Raw genomic sequence first — 22,413 nt, 5'->3', positions numbered from 1 at the left:
GAAAGTTTAAGCCATTAGCTCATAATATGGATGGCTGCCTTCTGGAATTAGGAGGGGAGAAAGGGGTACAAGACACTGCTTCTAAAAGAAGATATTTTGGAAAATAACCTCTAACACCTCCACAATGTCATTTTTTTTCCAGCAAACAGCTCCTAAAGACCTAGAGCTAATCTCCCTTTGGTGGCCAATGTTGACAACCTATAAAGTGAGTCTTGGCATTTTGTGTAACCTGGAAAAAAGACCTGGAAAACCATTTTACAGCCTCATCCTGGATTTAACTAATACTCATCTGATATATCAAACAATTACATTAGTATTAACTTCAAGATTCTGAGAAAGTTAGCAAAACAGTTTGAGGACAGAAGTAACTTTTATTATGTGTAGTCTAACTTTTATATATAACATAAGCCACACAATTCCAACCCCAAGGTTCTGCATTGGAAAAACTCCTCCTTAGAGCACTCTGAGTTTTTGGGATTTCCTAAAACTTGCAGTACTGGTTTTCAGCAGTGCAGGAGGTCTTAAAGTGGAGTGCTTGGCTCTGTTTTGTCCAATTGAACATCTTACTTTTAATTACCTATTTTATATAAAGATGGATGGTAGAAGCCAAAAGTGCCTGTATTCTCCTTTGCCTGCCAACCTTGTTGTCCAGGGCCACAAGCAACTGACCAGGATTCAACAATATATCTGGCATCCACTAAATCCTTCTTGGCTGGGAATGCTGAGTGGGCATTTAAATAATATTTTGATGAGTTTCTCTGTCCTTTTATTCCTTTTTTTTTTTTTTTAAATTAACACCTTATTAGAAACCAGAATAGCATGAATTTTTTTATATTTCTCAACGACTGCCAAGAACATATAGGAGCCATTAACATCTAACACAAATGCACATAAAGAATTACTAGTAGAAAGTAAATTTTATTTCTGTAATGTCAAGAAAGTAGCACAGATATCTATTCTACTATCTCACTAGCCAACAAAGATCTGACAAAAGAAGTGAAGCCAGGAATAATACACTAATCCAAACAACATATGATATTCAAAGCTATCCATGTTCTGAACAAAACGATGATTTTCCAGTTAAACAAAAAACTAGGTACAAAAGCTTGTGTAAAAGAACTGGAGAAAGAGTAAAGTATTACATGGGAAAACAGACTTCTTCAGAAACAAGTTTTACTGAGTATTCAGTGAAAAGATTTTGTCACAGAGTTGGAGAAAGCAACAGCCAGCAGTTCATATCTACCCGAAACAAAGCACTGGGCATATTTGCAATGTGCACTTTAGACGGCACCACTTGATATGATGGAGAAAATAACTGGTGTGAGGAAACAAAAACAACACAAGAAATCTTAGAAACATTAGCAAGGAAAACTGAGCATTAACCTTCACCTTCCCACAGGAAAAGTAAGCAGCAGCAAATAACGAAAACTTCAGACTAGTTTCTGTCCTGCTCATCTTCACTGGCAGAGGATGAGCAAGTGAACAAATACTAGTGACAGACAATCATCTACTTCTCTTAAGCTCATATTTATGCAAGGTAACTGCCAAGGAAATATGAAAAACAACATTTAGTCACATAAAAAGTTTTAAAACTTCTCTTTTTTTGATTCCTTCCACTGTGCTATAGTTCCCCTTTCTTGCATACAAGACCAAATCAGAATTTGTAACAATGTGTTTAGCTTTGAATTTCGTTATGTCCATATTTAGCTTGCCCCTTCTTCTCAACCTATCTTTTAATGTGCTCCTTATCTTCTACTATCCATCAGCAGTTCTCATGTTCAGGACTTGATAAAAATAAGGAAAGTTTTTTTCATAGATTGCAAAAAGCTTTGGATATGGCCATGAGTATGTTGTTATGCCTTGTATCACTCTTTACTGCTCCCTAACTGCAACAATAGCAATCTTTTGCTAATAATTTTAAGAGTGCCTTTGAATTCTCAAATCATAAAAGTGCTTTAAACAAACATTTTTTTCCATTAAAGTCACTGAATTTGAAGGAAAAGGTTCAGGCTCTCTATACCACAACTTGTTCATTTCATACCTTTTTTCTGCGATCTCATAGAAATTTCTGAAACAACCCACGAAGCAGAGTGTAAGGTAGCCCTCAGTTCTTTGTTTCATTGACAGCGATGTAACAGACTGGAATTAGTCAGAGCCTTTTTTAACCTTTGAAAGGAAACACTTTGTAAAACACTACTACCACCATTGGTACGGGGCAAACACACAGACTGGTCTCTTTACCCACTGCAGTGGATAATATACATTATAATATATTTGAATCTGCAAATATGAGAACATAAATAAGACTTGCTATGTTCTCATGTGCTATATTACATTTCACAGGAGATGTATATACAAGCTCCTGCTAAAAGAGAAACTGCACTTCATTTGGTATTGACTTAATGAAGGAATTCTCACATTAATCTCTTAAGCTGTACTGCTCTTTAGAAAAACAGACTCTGTGGAAAAGAAAACCTCCATAAATCTCTTCAGCTCTCTCCAGAAAAATAGGCTTTTTGTAGCCCAGTGATTTTCTTTGCACCTTTTCTTGTGGAAACAATTAGCTTAGCAATTTTAAAGTATTAGGTGGGCCCAGCTGCAGGCTCCTGGTATCTTTCCTATTATATAGCAATGTCCATATAGAAAGAAACAAAGATCTAGTCTCATAGTACTACAATACATCAGTGGGAAATACATAAGTGAGCTACTAATAAGGTTAGGTCTTGAAGGAGCTTTCACTTACCTGAGGCCATCACAGGTTTCAGCATTTTTGCCAGATTTGTTTCTAATTCAAGACTCTTCAGTAGCTCAAGGACAAAATATTGTGTTGCAACTCAATTGTCAAAATGCTTGAAACTGAACTCAAACTGTCAGAGACACATTTACCCCCTCAGATGAGCCCCATTAATTGGTCCTTCAATGAATTTCAGAAAATAAGTCTGAAGTCAGACCTGTTCTTGCTTTTGTCGTGAGTGTAGTAACAAAACTTCAGACAAAAGTTCAGGTTCAAAACTCTGGCCATGGACAGCTGAAAAGTCTGCATTGCCAACAATACTGATTCGTTCAACTGATTGTTTTGAAAGCTCATTATGGGCATGAAATCGTATTCCAGACAGCACGTACATTTTTCCGAAATGATCTTTAGCTTAACTTATACATTTCCCTTTTATTTAATCTCATGTACAATACAGTTAATATTAGGATTGATTTCTGTCCTGTTAAACTAACCTGAAAAAGTTAATTGCTTGGCTACGTACATTGAAAATACTTTTGCTGTAATTGGCAAGAATATCAGTATCCAAATGATTACCAGTGTAGCAAACGATGATAATTACAATAACAGTAGTAAGGCCACCTGTATCTTACTTGTGTATGTTGAAAATTTAGTACAGTTATTAGTCCAATATATAAATAATATATTTCTGATCCAGACCAAATAGAAATCTTTCATAGACCTCTTTTAGAGTTTTTACAGCATATTTAAACACCCTTCAAAACAAATTCAAGGATATGCCTCCACTCTTTTGTGTAGGGAAAAGATAATATTAAGAACAGTACAGTACAAAAACTAAAAAGACTCAGTGGATAACTGGCAACAATTTATATCCAAAAGCTCTTTACCATCTAACTGTTTGTACAAAGCCAAGTGTTTAAGAATACTCCTTTCCAAAATCAAATAAATGAAACACTATTGCAAAACTTCATCTTATATTACATCACTTTGTGATGAGCTACGTTATAGATGGCAGTTTCACACAGCTGTGTATTCATGTAAATTATGATTCACAAGGAAAATTAAGCACATAGCTAAATTTAAATGTGTAACTAGACCCTTTAAAGAAAAATAATTGCAATCTTGTTTACTAACAAGAGTTGTTTACACAAGGTTGTGTAACTAAGCATCCTTGTGGGCTGGAATCATGTGAGAGTTCCTAAAATTGTCTAGGCATAATAAGGACAATCTTTGATTAGAAGGATAAAGTTGAAAGACCCTCTTAAATGGCATCCACAACATCTACACAAACTTTGTCATGCAATGCTGTAGATAAAAGTAAGAAAATAAAATAAATAAAATACACTAAGTAAAACTTGAAGGAAAAGATGTGCAGCTGTGCAGTGTCTGGGTGCAACTTTGAGGGTGTTTTGAAAATTTGGCTCAGAATGTCTGTTCTACTGGGGTTTATAGCTCAACCTCTCAGTCATTTATGTATAGCTGCCTGTGTATTTAATCAAAAGTAATAAGCCAGATGCTTCAAATTAAAGACAGTTAAAAAATCTATTCCAATACATTTATATAAATGCTGAGGTGGTTTTTTGGTCTTAGATGCTATGAGTATTAAGCTATAAAAGTTTATTTACTTTACTAAATATAATCATACAAGATGAGAACTTTGAAATCTAATCTTTAAGTCATCTAAATATTTGCATGACAGCAAAATACAAAGAATTTAACTAAAACCAGCGGCAGCACAGTAGCGAGTGTAAATGCCAAAGCTTTGGTCTCATTTGGTCTCATAAATAGCTTCTCAGAAATATTTGTATTTAAACAACAAATGTAAATACTGGGCCATGTTCTCTGTTGCTCTCTCAGGAAGAGACAACGATTACTCTGAATTATCATGGCAAAGTCAGGCAAACATTTCCCTTAAATATTTAAGACTTTTTTCATTAAATAGATCATTTACAGGATAGATTTACAGGATCTTTGGTGAAAAATTCTGCCAGGAAAATCAAGTCTTACAAGTTGTGAAAATTCCAACAGCTGCATGACATGATACTTGACAAATCTGACTCCCAGTACTGTAAAATCCTGAACGACTACGCAAACTACAAAGTAATCGGCACCATTGTTCCACAAAAAAACCTGAACAAAAAACCAAAGACACATTTTTCAGCCCAATCATTCTTTGATTCATACTAACTTTTCACCTGGTTTTCCATCAACTTACTGGAGTTACTCATGATTTACCAGCACAAAACTCTTTAATCATAAAAAAGCAACCAGATCCTTCCTGTCTAAAATATTCAGTAAGAATATTGGTTAGAAAAATACATCTTAGGAAATTCTCTTTCATAGTAAGTAGCATGCAGCAGTAGCATATGACGAATACAGAATACTTAAAGTGCTATATCCTGATACATACATATGTTATTTCATCCTAAAGCTCATCACTAGCACAGTTTAATTGTTCAAATTTGTTTTAAGGTTGTTCACCGTATCCCTTAGAGATGTCTCTAAAAAACCAGCATGTACAAGAACTTCCTTATACTTATTTGCTACAAACCAAATTTTCAACTCATTTCATCAGAAATCCTTAAGTACAAGGGAGAACTTGAGAAGTGGAGATCTGCAAATCTCCATTGTTACCTTCTAGAACATACACAAACTTCTGCTTGAAACCAAACCACTCACTCAAGTAGACGGCAACTCCAGTAAGAAATTCATAACTTGTCAAGAAGAAAATGGAAGACAGTGGGACCAGCAAAACAAAGAGAAAGGAAGTCCACACGACCTATATGAAAGAGCCTGCCGTCGCTGCATTTGTACTTGCGATTACAGCAGAGGTCAGCATATCTGCATTGGTATTGTAGCTGTGAGCTCATGGAAAAAGTAATGATGTACCAACAGAGACTTCAAAGCGGAGTCAACTTCAAATTACATTCAAACTCTCCACCAGGTTTGTGCAGCCCATGATGAAGTCTGTACTGCTCTGTCCTCACTCTAACCAAAACACCGAGATCAAAGTTAGCAGGATAGATTTATCATGCTAACATAACTCCTCCAAATGCAATGCACACAGACTCAGTGTAAGCAGGAACAATTATCTTCCATTCACTGGGATAGAGAATGTTCAAGGGAGTACTTTTGTACCCACTCAAAGCAAAAGCTGTTGGCAAGAAGCTACTCCTACAACTGCAATAATATCATTAACTTCCAAATATCATGAACCTGATCCCATTCTTTACTATGGAATCACAACATACTAGGATTAGAAAAAAAATAAATAAGAAAAAAATCAGTGTGAACTGTTTCATAAATGAATAAAAAGAAAACATCACACGACCATTAATTCCCCTTCCAAAGAGACTCTGTGACTGGACCAGAACCATTCACATTCATTCTCTCCTTGCAGATTTGCAGCATGACTACTAGATGTCATTTTCTGGTGTCCTGTTACTATTCCAAATAAAGCCAAAAGCCTCATTGACATGCTTAGCAGCTGCCTAGAAAGTCTCAATATAATATTTTGTATGAGATAACTTGCAAGTCTGTGGCAGGATGCTAGCTTACAGCATACTTTCTCATAGCACAGCACAGTCTTCCAGGTCTAAGTCCCTCATTTCCCTCACAGTTCTTTGCATAGCTCATACAACATATTTAAGGCAGCAACCTCTTTCCTAGGTCTATGTCTACTCATGAAATTCACAAGGTTGCTGAAAATTCTCAGCGTGTCCTAAGAACATACTAGCAGACAATGCAGTGACTGGCAGTCATCTCCATACACTTCATACCACATCTCACTAGCAAGAGATTAGCAAGCTCAGATATTTATTAGCAGCAAGAGTTTCGTGTAAATTAACCGTTGAGTATTTATTTTGAGTTTTGGTAAATTCTACAGCCAGGGTTCAATGCCATACTATCACAGGCAGATTGCTAGCAATACTGGAGTTATCTTGCTCAAGACTAACTGAACATCATCTATGCAAGCAGCAATCACATCATTAATAATGTAGACACACTCATAGGGAGCTCACAGGGTCTGGAACAGAATTCAGGTCTCTTCTTGGTCTTGAGGCTTCCTCCTTTTCTCATCACTTCTCTATGTTCCAACCTTCTCGATAAGACTTCTCTTCACCAGATTTATATGCACAAGCAATTTAACTATAAGCAAGGGTGTCCAAGTACAGCATCCTTCTGAGAGGACTTGTTTCTTCCTTTCTCAGTGAGGAACTCCCACTGCTTCCTGCTGAGACCTTTGCAATTCAGGTCTTACACTTCTTTTCAGTAGGTAAGGTACTTTGTTCTGCTTTGGTTTTCTACCTCTACGATTGTAATTTTGAGAACTGCTTGAGTTTTGTCCTAATCCAGCACACTGTATCAGTGGGAGAAATCAGAGCTTATCCTTTGTTCTGATATAGAAATACATGTGTTCCCAGTAAGGCAACTTCATTACTCTTTTTTTGCACTACATTGTGTATAACTATTAACAGAATTCAACCTGTACAAAATCCCGTTGCTAAGATTTGGTCTGGCACCAGATGGAGCAAGTACGTAACTACACTTCTCACTCCATTTCAATGGATGGTAGTCCATCACATTAAGCTGAAGTTCTCATATGACCTACAGAATCTTTTGGAATATTCTAACATGATGAGCTCATTTTATTGCTTTGATTTCCATCTTCCTCTGTGAATGCAATCTCTTATGAGACATGTTTCTCTTCAGGTTTCCTATACAGGGATATCAGCCATCATGGCCATGTTCATACTAAACTACAGCTGAAGAGACCCTGTTTTTTCTCTTCAGTTTTGAGCTGCTTGGTGTTGTAGCCTCAAACTATTTTTATCTATTTAAACCTCTGTCATTAAACTGCGGGAATATTTTGGTAAAGAACATTAAGAAGCTTAGGCATGGCATATCAGTTCAGCTGATATAGCCCAACGAAAAGTATTAGCTAAACGCAGAAACCTCTCTAAAGCCAGTATAATTTTGCATTGCCATTAAGCTACCTCTATAGCTAGAGATATGAATAACAAAAGCCATCTACAAAAAGAAAACAAAACCTCTCAACTTATAATCAAAATCGACCTTGAACTCCCTCAGGAAATGAAGGAAGATGAATCAAGAAAAAGAATTTTTACTCTGTTTTGTCCCTTTTTTCTCATATTGACTGGACATAGTTAAATTAAATGCAAACTCATAAAAAAGATACATAAGACACAACAAATATTCTTTGAGGGCTCATTGTAATCACCATGGTCTTGCTGCAGTCTCTGGTGCCCAAGCAAGAACTCAGGCCAAAAATATCATGTACAGAAAAACATTGCAATGCTGTGATTTCATGCCTAGTGTTACCTTATGGTTTAAGTAGCTCCCTTGGCTCTTACTTGTAGCAATTAGAATTTCCAGACAGCTCAGTGCCAGATATTCTAGGCAGTCTCTATATTGCAGCACTAACTGGCAGATAGCAGTCAATTCTTACTGTGAATGAATTAAATTCATTGGTATAACACATGGCTGTAAACCTAAAGACTTTTTTAAAGCTTTCAGAGTTTTCATTCTGCCTTTTATAGTTACAAAGCAACAACAGCCAGCTATATGATGTAAGTCCCAATTTTTATCATAGGCTTACAGTAGGATATGCAGGTCCCCATCCTGCTGTTTCTGGATCTCATGAATACACTTCTACACTTTTCCTCTCATCCTAGTCTGTTCAGCCACAAGGTTATTTAAACATAGCAGAACACTATCTACTGAAGAACAAATATACGCTTGATCAGAAGAATGGAGCATCAGACAAAGAAGAGGGATTGCCTGCCATATGTTCTTGATTTATTGCTCTAGTTGCCTGAAGTTGGAATTTTATCAGGATTGTATCCTACATCAGAGAGACGATATAGTTTTCCATTACCAGGAGGGTACTTAATATATCCAGACGACAAAGGTTAAACTATACGTATCTCAACATTGACAGCTTCCCTTCTTCTTATGACTTGAAGTCCATGAGGACTGCAAGTAATTAGCACTCCAGAAAAGTCAGAGCTCTAGGCTTTCAGTGGATTTTTCAGGTCGTTTTTGTGAACAGATACTGATTTTGAAGTTTTAAGTTACACTGTGGTATTATTATACATTGCTGCATTAGATATCCTTCTTCCCTGCCCACTATTAAAAATTTGTTAATGTAAATTCTGCTATTGCAATTAACTATATATTCCAACTCTCTGCCTGTCTGTGCAACAGTTATAGCTGGGGAAGCAAGCAGATGAATGCATTTTAAACACACAATTAACTGGTTTTTGCAGATGTATAAGGATTTTCTGCCTATTTCTGACTATTGTTGGTTGCAACCTCTAAGCTGCTGCTCTTAACTTCAACACACATCTATAATGAACACATCTGATATACAAACAACATTCAAGTACATTTAAAAATAAATATTACAGGACAAAAATCAAACAATGGTGGGGGGAAAGACGAGTTACAGTGCAACTTAGTAAACAAAATGGGAAATAGCTGCAGTCAAAGCCTGAGAGCTTACCAGGCACTTTATTAAACTGCAATGCACTACTTTACAGTGCTGTTTTTAAAATACGTTAACACTATATCACAGTTCCCGGCAGCATGAAGTCTTTCCAGAAAATGTGTCATCACTGTATGCAGCATATTTTATAGCCAGTATAATTTCATTTGATTATATCCAATAATATTTTCTGAAATTCTAGGAAGTCTCCTCACAAAAGATAAGACCATATTTTAATCAGCTGGCACAAAGTCTAACCACCATACTGCAGGAAAAAAAGCCTTTATTACACCAAAATGTCCTCAGTTTCATTTTGCCTCTGTGGAAGAGGTCGTGAATAAAACCTGCAAGAATCTTATTCAAGTATTTTGTAGCACAAAACCTTTCAACTGTGAAGTTATTTAATTCCAAGACTTATCTTTACAGTTTAACTATACTCGATTGAAGAGGCTGAATAAACTCAGAATCCTACACATTCTTCTATTATCGCAAGAAAAATTGAAAATTATGGTAACAAAGCCTGAAATATGTTCTTTGTTTCATATGTCCACAAGCATTCTGAAAAGACAAGCTGCACACCTCTAAGGAAAACAACACAATTTTCCTTTTCTTACCAGGCTTGGATTTCTGCTCTGCGATCTGCCCGTGATTGGGAAACGTTGCTGTGGAGCCCGGTATAATCGTTCTTTCCTCTAAATCAGACTCTAGGATTGTAGTACAGCCACCTAGTTGAAAATGGAAGAACCTTAATGTGGTGTTTATGTAACAAAACAAATTCACCAATGCATAATTAAGGAAAAGAGGTGATAAATTAGCTGACAGGAACATATAAAACTGAAACAGTCTTTACTTTCACTTCACAGAAATGTTTGTTAAAGAAAACTATTACCATTGTTCAGAAGGCTGATTATGCCTTAATGACTTCTCTCTACTACTTATGGTGGTTTGAAAAATGTTTCAATGTATTAAGACCACAGAATATGTAAAAATGGTTCCACATAAAAGATGGGAATAATGCGATTTGTGTTAAAGATCAGATTACTGGGAGCTCGTTTTGTAATAAAAGTAATTAAGTGTGAATGAAATAACTTTACAAAGTCAACAAACCTTACGAAGATTGTTAGCTTGCCACAGAGAATGACACAATGGTATTTTTTGGATGGGCTATTAAATATAGTATTTTTATTACTTAGTGCTAGAGATATGGAAACACAGGGACGCTTTCACTGTCCAATAACACACTGCACTGGCAATGCCTTACTAAAGTGATTTTAGGATGCATAGCATAATAGTTTCTTTGTATTTTGCAATATTGCTTTCTGAGTAGTTCATTAAAGAACACAATGATTTATAGCTTTCTCTTCAAGCCTGTTTAAATGCCTATATTTAAAATATGAAGAGATAGATAATCTAGTAGTAGTATCACCTGAAGATAGCGGCAGTAGCTTGCAGTGGAATAGGTTGATGTAAATTTATTTCGAAACAGCTGTGATCAGGATGTTGGAGGATGTGTCACTATCCCACAGCAAAAGCACGGCCTTACAGTAAGCGCATTGCCAACAATACAGTGCACAGCTGAGCTGCATCTCTTTCCCGTAGCCCTCCCAGGATCACCACTAGCAAGCAAACAAATCCATGTACTTATCTCTTGTGCTCTGAAAGCACATGTTATAAACAGCACATCAACTCCCAATGGAGCACACAGACTTTTCACCTTTATGTCACAGTTGTTCTATTTTGAAAAGAAATGTTCTACTCCAGGCCCCATAACCGGTGTATCCAATTTGCAGCAACACAGGCTATTCTCTCCTTGCAAACTAAATTAGTAAAACAGTTAAAAATAAGGTTGCGTTCCCAAGTAGGAGAGCTGCAGTTTCCCCAGCAGTTTCAGAAGCACTGGCAAAGCAACGCACGATGTCCTGCAGAAATGTGCCACGCTGTCTAGCTAGGGTAAAGCACAGCAGCTCCAGTGAATCCTGTGAAAACACTCATTCCTACCAGGTGAAGAACTGATACAGCATCCTTCATTCCTAAGGAAGACGAAAGACACAAGCTACTATATTCCAGATACACCCTGACAGAAAATATAAGATGCATCACGGGGTTTATGTTTGATTTAGAGCAAGCAAATTTTTTCAGTTAGAAAAGAAGGTTAGGAGTGAACATATGAGCAACGTGCAGACTTATGACCCATGACAGCTTCAGATATTTAGGATACCTGCTATGAAACTGAAGGAGAAAATGGGAAATTAGAAAAATGTCTTCATGTAAAAATACTGTAACACTGGGCCAATGTCTGATATTGTATTAAATATAAATGTACCTACACCCTAAATGAAAATAAATATCAGTAAACTAATACTTCTGTTCCCATTTGCAAATTGTGACTAAAATGTAAACTATGAGATTTGATGAAATGGAAACCACTGCTTTAAAAGTCAATTTAGATATTTTTCATTCTTATTCTTCAGATAAAATCTATCCTACTAAACAGTAATCTGTAAATACAGGATAGAAAATTAAAGTTTCTTGCACAAAAGAACTATTAAGAATGGCATCATACATTTAAAAGTTGTTATAACATTTACTAACAGCAGGAGTGAAAACTCACCAAGTCATTTAGCATCTATTGAATTTCTAAATAGAAATAAAAGAACTTTTACAATGTTCATTCTAAAACCTGAAATTCAGTATTTTACATAGCCTTGAGAATTGATGGCTTTTGATGCCAAAATATTTCGTTAGTCATCAATGCTGATAGTAACTGAATAAGAGTCGGAAAAGGTCTATTTGCCCTTAGGTACAACACGCTACTTTGAAAGGAAGCAAGACTTCCTGCCATTGATTTTGATGCGAGAGATTTGTTAAGATTTCCTTGTCATCTGATACTATCAGAAGTTATTAAAATTAAAAGCAAAATTCACTTCTTCCATACCTTTGTTTTCTTGACAGAGAATAGTGAGGACTGCAATGTTACCACTGATAGACGACTACACATAAAAGGAAAACGTAGACAGAATACACAGAGCAATAGTATCAGCATCAATATTAAGAGTAGTAATTATTTCTTATGTCTGCAAGGATACTAATAACTCTTCCTTATGAACTATTTTTTAAATACTATCGTTTCATAAAGGCATTCCATGTGCCGAGTGCACTGTTCTCAGTAGGGCAGGATTTCACCAGGACTCTCATGCCAATAATTATTTAAATGAATGACCAGACAAGAAAGCAATAATAGTGATATTTTTACTCTTTTGAGGCAATGAGGCTTACATGCTCGAGGTCTTTGTGCCCTCGCATTTTTATCTTACTCTTCTAATACCAGTATTACCTTCTAATTGAAGGCACTCTTAAAATTTGCTGAAGTATGTTCCTTAGCTTGTTCAGGTGCCTAGGGCTAGGTAGGATGACTAGACCCTCATCTACACATTGACCTGCATCAGTGGTATCCGTTTCTTCAATGGCAAATTCCATTTTCTTGCTCCAATAGGCACAGGTACCCATCCTCAAGATAACGATGGATACCCTTGACAACATGCTATGATTCCCCACAGGAAGAAAGGAGTGGAGACCACTAAGACAACTGTCACACTGAAAGAACCCAAACGGTTCAAAGTAAATTGTAACCTTTCACTAGACTAAAAAAGAAACTGGGTAAGGCACAAATATACACCACTGAATATAGTATTTAAAACACAGTAGACCAGGATTTTATGATTCAAAAATTTAGAACTCAGAAGGACAGCTACCTGAAAAAAGAACTTTTCCTGCTAGGACTCCAAACTTTTTAATTTCATACTGCAGGGGTTCTACTGAGGGTATCTACTCTGACTTCTCTGGTCAGAGACTAACAGAACTTTTACTTTAAGTAAAAAAACCTCTTGAATTCTTGTATATCTCTGCATACATTTCAAAAAGTATCCACTGAATGAATGTCCATTTTAGCAAACATTTAAAAATTTTATGCACCTGGAATCGTAAAAGATATCACAGCAGCAGAATAATTCACATTCATTCATAATTAAGTGAATGGTACAAATCAGAAAAGTGAAATATTTAAGGAAAAGGGGGGAAAAGAGGCAGGAATAGTAGTACATAAATCCACACACTGGAAATGATCCAAGTTGAGAAGTTCTCCAGATGTCAGTCTGTAAACAGTGCTTCATAAAATGAATTTCCCCATTAATTGTTGGCAGGAATAACATCTAGAATATGTTATTACATTTGACCCACTCTTTCCCCCTTTTCTGTGTAGCTAAATTCTTGTCTGACATCACAGATCTTTCATCAGTTGTGATAAATCCAAGAAAGCAAGCTTTGGTCAGCAAAACTGTTTGATAGGGTATAACACACATAAAATTACACTCAAGCTAATTGTGAACTTTGTTCACCAAAGGAAATGAGACTTCTCTTGTTTATTTTCACTACATCTGTTTTTGTAACACATTTGGTTCTTAAGTTGGAAAAAGACACCCACACCCAAAGGAAACATAAACATATCATACATATTAAACAAAAATTAAGTACTGACAGCTTTCCTACAGGTTCCTATCACCATGTTTTTACATGCTTTAACATGGCTTTAAAAGTTGAAAAACAGGAAAACAAAAGTAGTATACATCTAAAAAATGAAAAGGCACTTTGAGGGAAAGACTATTTGGGTTTCCTCTTTCTCTTCCACTCAATCACAATCTAAACTATGCATAAAGTTTCCATTTTCCTCTGAAATTAACTCTTACAAAGGTCTACAGAAAGAAGAAAAAAAGCTTCCTGAGCAGTCTTGGGCAGCAAGAGAGTCAAAATGTGAGCAGGAAGCTCTCTAAATAGCGGGTTTTGTCATCCATGTGTACACCATTATACAATGGAGATCATCTAAACAGCAAAATTATTTCACAGAGATTCCAAAACTGTATGCAAAACCATGTTCAGCTAGGTTTTCTGTGCTGTCCTTAATTTTTAGGGAAGTATTACTGAAGATGCAGTCTAAGACATTAGAGATTATTCTGGTTAATCAATTACTTCTACTGATTCTGCTAGCTACATTTATTCAAGTCCTGTAAATTTTATTAGGATCTGCCAATCAGAAAGTAGCTTGCCTGTTGAAGTAAACACTGCATGTAAGCTTTGTAGATAGATAGCATTATTGCTGCTTTCTAGAAGGAAGATAAAACGATAAAATCTATAGAAGAAAACAATACATATTTGAGTGTATAATGAGGTCCAGGGAACATTTATTCACATACTGGGTCTGTATTAGACTCTTGTCATTTGAATAGACACATTTCAGGAATGCAAGCATATTTCCATTACAGAGTTTAAAGAGACAGGAGAGAGACAGAGAAAGAAGGATTTTTTTTTTCTAAACAGGTGTCTAATAATGAACGCTGTTACAATTCACAGTAGAAAACAGTCCGGGTTTCGTTCAGATATTCATTAGCAAAATGTAGCGTCGCTAATTAATCAGTTCTGGATTTCAGAACACAGCACTTGAGTCTAGTAGTGTGGCTACAATTGTGCAGTCACAAAATTCCATTGTTCTGTTCTGCCTGATTTGACATAACCAAATTCAGTGAAATGATGGAAAATATTTCTGTATTACATTCCATTAGAATAATAAATTAATGAAAAATCATACCAACTGAACATGCAGTCCAAGGTCATTGAAGATCACCAAAACATATTGTCAATGGGAGTACGCAGAGACCTACCAAACTGTTGTTCTGCTTTACTCTCGTTTTACGGAAATGTTTCTTATCAAAACTTCCAGTTCATAAATTCCATAGCTTGCCCTATAATAAGTTGCCACTATTTGCACTGAGAGCTACACAGAGATTTTTTGTACCAATTGTGTGGTTTCTGTTTGAGCTTGTAGCCCGTTCAAATATTTTGAAAATGCCTGAATTCATAAAATCTTGACTTAAGAAGTTCACGGTACTTTGGCAGTATAACCTCTTTATGGGAGCAACTATGCTGTTTAAACTGTCAAATTATCTTGGCCATTCTTCCAGGATGAGGTTCAGTGCATGCTGTATGCAAGTCACACGAATGGCATTGGGATACACATTGCTAAGAACAGATCTAACAGCTGTTTTCATTAAAGAAGCATTATTGGACATTCAGCTGAGAACACAATCAAAATCAACATTCAGTAGTACCCTTACTAATGCAGAACTGAGAATGCAATAACACTAAACTATATAATGCCATTCAATATCTACCAAAAGTCATTTGTTACTCACTATGAACTTTTATGCTGTTACATAAAGGCAGATGGAAGTCCTCCAAGCACCACAAAACTTAGTAGCAATTACCTCTCCCCAACACATACCAGAACACAGAGCATGTTTTTCAGCCAGTCCATGCTCATCAGGTGAATAGGTTGTTGGATGGAACAGTACACTTATGTGGTCAAAGCACAACAGTCATCATTCATCCTTTCTTCAGTGTACACTGAAAAAACACAGGCTAAAATTGACTGTTGTAACCTTGATACCAAACCTTCCTGGTATTCATCATTCTAAAAAGTTTAGAGAAATGTTTTGCTCCTATTCCCATTTAAAACATTTATTTCCTGGAGCACATATATGAAGCATTCTTCAAGCTGAAGATGCAAGCATGCAGACACATATATAGACACTACATATTTGTGTGTATATGTATACACACACAAATTTTGGACTTATTAGTGAAGAAAGAGCAAGTCCTCATTCCGTGCAGTCAGAAGCTGAAGAGAGAGTAAAAGTTTGTGGCATGGTTTGCAGTTTTGTAACCTATGAGTTACAAAAATGTTCTGTCACACAACCATACCGCAAGACTTTCAAGGTGAGTAATCTTTGACTGGTTCAGATGAACAGACAACTACTTACCTTCAAGGAGGTTGAGGCATATTGACCTAAGCAAAACACTCTTTACAAGCTCTTAACAAGAGGAAGCTCAGTAATGCAGAGTAGTGAATATGGGATTTTTGTCCCAGGTGTGAACGTGAAATAAAAGATAATGAAATTTGCTGTATGAGGCCTTGTTATGCAGCATCTTTTGGATGTTTGAGACAGCCTTGATGGAACAGTAATCAGACAGCAACAGTTAATGAGGGGCTTATTCCTAATCCAGATCAGAAACTGAGTGAAATAAAAGAAAAAGCATTTGAGAAGTACGCTAATGCATGATTTTGCGCAAGAGAATACAGGAACAAAAGCTTCTGACACCAGATGCAATATCAGATACATTGCGGATAACAGAAGATAGCAGACTAGTAACTGGGATTCAAACATAGATACTGAAGGATATATGTTGCTCACAAAGGCAAAATTAAAATGGTAGAGTTATACTTCATAGCACTATTGTGATGGGCTACTGAAAGAGTAGTATACAGAATTGGTCAATTTGGAAAAGGATTATGAAGTAGTTTAATATACAAAATGTCAAATTTTAGCTACAGAATATCAAGACCAGATTTCAATAGCAATTGCAGTTGCTTTAATATTATGAGAGGAATTAATATTATCAGAAACGGTGGTGTTACAGAAACGAAAGAAGACACAAAACCTACAGAAATAATCACAGGATGATAAAAGAAAAAGGCCCCAGTGCGATGACCAGGAAAAAGGTGAACGCAATTCTGAAATCCACCTGACTACGTTCCAAATACGGATCCAGAAGGCAGTAATATTATTGAACAGGGCACTGGTAAGACATCTGGAATATTGTGTTCAATTCTTGCTACCACGTTCGTGACAGATTAAATAAACCTGGAAAAATTCAGCTGAAGGTTACTACGATCATACAGGAATCACTTATTGACACATGAGCAGATGACCAGCCTTGCTTAGCTAAGAGGACTAAAAATGGAACAGACTGATCTATATAATAATGCAATTAGGCCAGAAATCCTTAGTGTCTGGCAAAATAAAAGACACTCTTAGAACAAGGAATTGATGATAAATTTATTTTTATTGAAATTACATTTCTGACTACCAAGAGAGCAAGGGCTTTGAACAACCCCTGAACAGAAACCATGAAGGTAAACAATTGTATTTATGAATGGGACTAAATTACCTTATTCTAACACAGAGATGGAGTTTCTGAACCAGGAACTTCTGTTCTTCCTTTCCCCTCCCCTCCACCCCCTCCAAATAGAAGATATAGGGAATACAGGATAAAACAGATATAGATTTATCTATTAGTATTCTGAAATTATCCAATTATCTGTTATTAATTATGATTAGTTATCTAATCATTAGGACATTAATGAATTACTATTCTCTATTTATCTAATAATATTTTCACAACATTCAAAGTGAACATGAGACACCACAAAAAATAGCCTACCTGGCTACTTTACCCAGCTGTATGAAGTAAACCACTAGTTCGCAACAGAAAATAAAAAAATGTAAAGATTCTGGGACCAAAGTACCACTGAAAATATTTCATTAAAAAAACAGCAGTGATATTGTAAACACTTAAAAACTAGTTCTGACAATTATGGTTCCCAAAAGTATTTGGCAAGCAAACTTACTAAATTTATATTTGGAGAGACACTGGACTATAAAATATAAAATGCCAAGTGCTGAAATTTAAAACAAGTAATCAGACATTGTATTTTTAAGAGGGTAATGAACCAGCCTCTGTTCTTCTGTATCTCCAGATCCTACTTGGAAATAAGTAACTCAAGTGATGAAATAAACATGGATACAAGCATCTTCTTTTAATGTTATTGAAATAAACCCAATAAACATCTATCTGGTGCCTTTCCAAGATAAACAGAATATAGATCCTTTGGGCACTAGGAGTCTAGGAAATCAAAGTATTCATAAGAGAGAAAGAGAATTCTCTTTTTTATAACACAGTAGTTCCCTTCCACACTCGAAATGCAACCTTTGCTGAAAATAGTTGCTTTTCTGTTAATTATATCAAAGATAGCACATTGTTTTCATGTACTGTAAATTTCTTCATTCTCAATTGTACTCAAATACCAGATCTGTCCATAGCATGTAAAACTTGAGTAACATTGTATTTGTTTTGTCTAAAAAAATGTCACTTTTCCTTAATGACCAACTATAATTTTTATTAATTGTACTAGGAGCTAAGAACAAATCAAATGATAATAACCTATCTTTGTTCCAATAGTGCAATAAGAAAAACATATTACTTATATTTACTTTAATCTTATTTAATTTAATACTTCATTTACTTCATTTACTATATAATCCACTGACCAAATAAATACAAGTATTATCTTGTGTTAGCTCAAACTTCTACAGCATTAAAATCTCTGGGATTGATTTTAGGAGGAATCAAAAAAAGGCAACTTTGGCTCCATTTCATATCATAATGCCTTTCAATTAATCTAGGTCATTTGGAGGAGATGAGTATAGAACTGTACATAATACTTTAAAATTACATCTTATCCTGCAGACAGAATTTTTTCCTTTGTTTAGAAGAACTTCCTATTCAGCAAATTTTACTCTACAAACTGCAGAGAATTTCATTATTGCACTAGTACCACACCTGTATCTGTGTAAATAATGCAATTTTACTAACAGCAATAGAGTTCAAATGTTATGAAAATGATACAACTGAAAGATAAAAGTGATCTTCCATGACTGGGGTTACTTTGGACCCTTCTGCTTGCTTAAGAATGAAGGGCTTAATTCATAGAAGAAAACATTCTGTATAGTATCTTCTGCAAGTATTTTCAGAAGTAGCCAGGAGATTGGTGTGCTTCACATGATAACCTTAAAGAGAACCGACTTTACAAAATTGCCAAGTACCTTTCTACCAAAGAAGGTATGAGAAAACACGCTCCCAAAAAACCTCTAACAACTCAGGAGAACATTGGCACTGAACTTTTCAGAGAGGAGGGGGAGACTCAATTTGGCTAATGTCATCGAATGAATTACATCCACTAGAAGATAATGGATATTTGGGGAGAACTGTGTTCAAATCCAACCTGCTTTTTTTGGTAAAAAGCAACGTCTGTTTTTACAATAAAATGCTATGTCTGAAACAAAGTGGCTTTTTATATTGGAAGGCACAGGATTAACTGTTCTGTTTCATCTTATTTAAAAGCTGACATTGCTGCTACTGTCCAAGATGATAAATAAAGTAAGTGACAGAGCAAGTAGAATACAGAGATGCTCTCAGTCAGCTACTTTTATGCCTTATGCTTATTTAATTCTCTCAATCAACTCTCTAGTTTTTAAGGATCATCTTGTAGCCTGACTGAGACAAGGGGGTTACTCATTTAAAAAAACAACAACAACAACAACAACAACTGCTTTTGTAACTGACTGGATACCATGAAATCTGCTAAAGTACAAAGTGAAATTGTATGAAAAGGGCAGCCCCTACTTCCCTTTCTGTCCAAATCATATTTTTCTTGGTTTTATACAACTTTAGTAAATGCTAAAGAAAGTCTACGTCAAATTAAACATCAATCTTGTAACGCATAGTTTAAATAAAACATAATTTAGAAACATGTACTTCATCTGCAAGGAAGCTATAAAAAGCAATCTAAAGACTAAAGGATCAAATATGCTATTCAAAATACAACTAAAAGTATTAGACAGATAACCTGAAACTGGAGAGAAGAATGAGTTGAAATCACAAAATTTTACAGATTGCTTTGCACAATCACACCAATCAAGAAAAAGAGAGAGGAAACAAGTTTAGAGCTACTTTTCACTGATCTGAAGCCCAATCTAAGCCTTCCTTTAACAAGTCCTCCATTCTTAAACATGAAAACAGGTCAAATATAACTCCAGTAGTGCAACACAGGTGTATACAAAGGAGGAGGCACTCCATTCCATGTAAGTGCAGAACTTCAATACTTCTGCAATAACTACAACACAGTGTATATTATAGGGCATGTCTAAAGAGCAATAGAGTTTTCCCACACTTTGCTTTTGTGCTGGTAAGAAAGCTCGTGATGCAGGACTTGGTGAAAGAAATGTCTTCCAGTGGATGTGGTTGCCAAAAAAAGCTCTTGGGCATGCAGCAAGAAGGGGACAGGCCTGACCAAAGGGTCTTTGAGAGCATTTCATAACATCAAAATGAAGTAATGATGTGAAATAATGGAAGTGTCAAAAAGTGGGTTTTGCTCATTTATCTTAGGCAGCAAAATCATAGGCTTGTTGTGTACCACCGCATTCTGACCTTCTTTGAGTGTAATCAAAAAATCTTTTCTTGTCAATAATCTTATCTAATATACACGTGCTTCATGGCACAGCACTTTATGCACAGGAAAAAACAGCAACATGACTGGGTCTCAGTTTCAATGTTCTCCTATGATCCACAATAGAAATCATAAATGAGATCTTATGCATAAGAACCTGTCACTTAAAGACAGATTTTGTCACACGATTTGAATTTAGTATTTACTACCTACAGTATCTACCTTATAGAATTTCTGAAGACTTTATATATATTTTGATCATCAAAACATCTGATCCTCTATTTGCCTCAAATATGCCATTTTCCCTAGCGTGTAGTAAGGAAAGATGAACCTTTCCTTAATTGTGAGGCTGAACATTTTAGACTTCCTAAATAGTACAACTTTTTTCTCATTTATAGTGATATTAATCTTTAGGTTTTTTTCCAAGGAGAATTCAGTGACACTTAAGTGACAGAGTTATCAATATAGAGGCTTTTCAGCAACATGCTAGGCTTGTTTATGAAAGCCATAAACAATCCAGTTAGTCATTAGAGCTTCAAACTATAATAAAGACTCTCCCAAGGTTTAAAACATGTTTTTGTAGTTTATAACCACTCTGAATAACATTACAGCCATGTGTGGTGGGTTGACCCTGGCTGGACACCAGGTGCCCACCAAGCCGCTCTATCACTCCCCCTCCTCAGGTGGACAGGGGAGAGAAAATATAATATCTATCGGACATGGGAGAAGCTTCTAGCAGCTTCTCACAGAAGCCATCCCCTGTAGCCCCCACCCCGCTACCAAAAAACCTTGCCATGCAAACCCAATACACAACATTACAAAACCAGACAAAAAGAACATGCTAGAATCCCTAATTTTAGGCTATAAACACTAATTGTTTTGGAAGGTCAAGTTAAACATTATTTGAAATTGGCCTTTACTGTCTAAAACCATTCTCAAATGAAGCTAGGGTTTTGCAAATGTGGATACGCTTTAAATTATTTGGTGGACTTTTCCCTATGAAGCTACGGATTAAAATAGCACCACGGCTGCTGCTCCTCCCATACTTCAGCAATGTCACTCCTCCTTTACCAGTTCTTTTTAAATTCCACCTCTTCTTTCTTTAAACCCTCTAGCCATAGCACTAACATATCATGTATATTTTTCTTTTCCACTTGTACATCACTTGAAAGAAACTAACTTAAGTCCTGTATCTGAGTGGCAAACCAAAGACTGTCTAACTGTAGTTTGCTGTAATCAAACCTATGATCTTTTATATTAACTTCTTTTGACAGTGTGTTTTGACAAAAGTTTAGTAACAGCATGAACAATTTCTTAATCCAATATGCACAATATTTAAAGTTATTCTAAATATTTTAGAGTCAAATTGACTACAAACATTAACAAATATTATCCTCTTTATATCATTAGATAGCAGAAATATTTCATACGAAAAATCAATTACATCTTTTCAACTAATTTTGGTTTTTTGGTCTCTCTTGATACCAACTTTCACTCTGACAGCACCAAAATTCATCCTGACCTCAGTAAGATCCACATTCCTTCATTAAAAGAAATAACTTGATGGGAGACAATTTCTATTAAAAAAAAAAAAAAAACAGCCACCAAAAAAACCACAAACCACATACCCCACAAAAATTCCCACTGCTTAAGCATCATGCTATTTAATTTCCTTGCATTAAAAGTCTGTGTTCTTATAAAGAATTTGTTGTATAGCCAAGCTCACTGAATGACTGTGGCATTCTGATTCTTTTGCCTACTCAAAATGACTGAAACACACTGTAAGTTGTCTTGGCTCCCCTCCGTAACATGAGCTTAGTGACTTCATACACAGAATGACCAAAGGCCAAGGATACATTTCATTGGTAAAAAAAGTGTTCTCTGTCCCTTTGCTTTAATTTGGTCATGTCTACGATACCACATAAAGCAGAGCAGTAGTAGCCTGTCTTGAAAGTGAAAGAGTTCACGCTGAAGATTCAGTGTCCACTTTGATCA

General features: G+C 35.8%; 1 protein-coding gene across 6 annotated transcripts in view; it reads right to left on the bottom strand.

Annotated features, from left to right (window-relative positions):
• The window catches only part of BBS9 (Bardet-Biedl syndrome 9), a 321,666-nt gene that overhangs the window by 125,404 nt on the left and 173,849 nt on the right, over nt 1-22,413 (bottom strand). For all 6 annotated transcript variants that reach the window (XR_015706904.1, XR_015706914.1, XM_087767580.1 and 3 more), the window contains one exon: nt 9,857-9,967. Coding sequence is in view for 4 of the 6 variants with exons in the window: in XM_087767580.1 (XP_087623706.1) it covers nt 9,857-9,967 (111 nt within the window). In the remaining 2 variants the exon portion in view is untranslated. The remainder of the gene's footprint in view (nt 1-9,856; nt 9,968-22,413) is intronic.

Source organism: Nipponia nippon, unplaced genomic scaffold (genome assembly GCF_047370975.1).
Source record: "Nipponia nippon isolate SJK-2023a ecotype South Korea unplaced genomic scaffold, ASM4737097v1 scaffold_1, whole genome shotgun sequence".
Taxonomy (NCBI): domain Eukaryota; kingdom Metazoa; phylum Chordata; class Aves; order Pelecaniformes; family Threskiornithidae; genus Nipponia; species Nipponia nippon.
The sequence above is the reverse complement of the archived record's forward strand: the minus strand, read 5'-3'. Positions and strand labels throughout refer to the sequence as shown.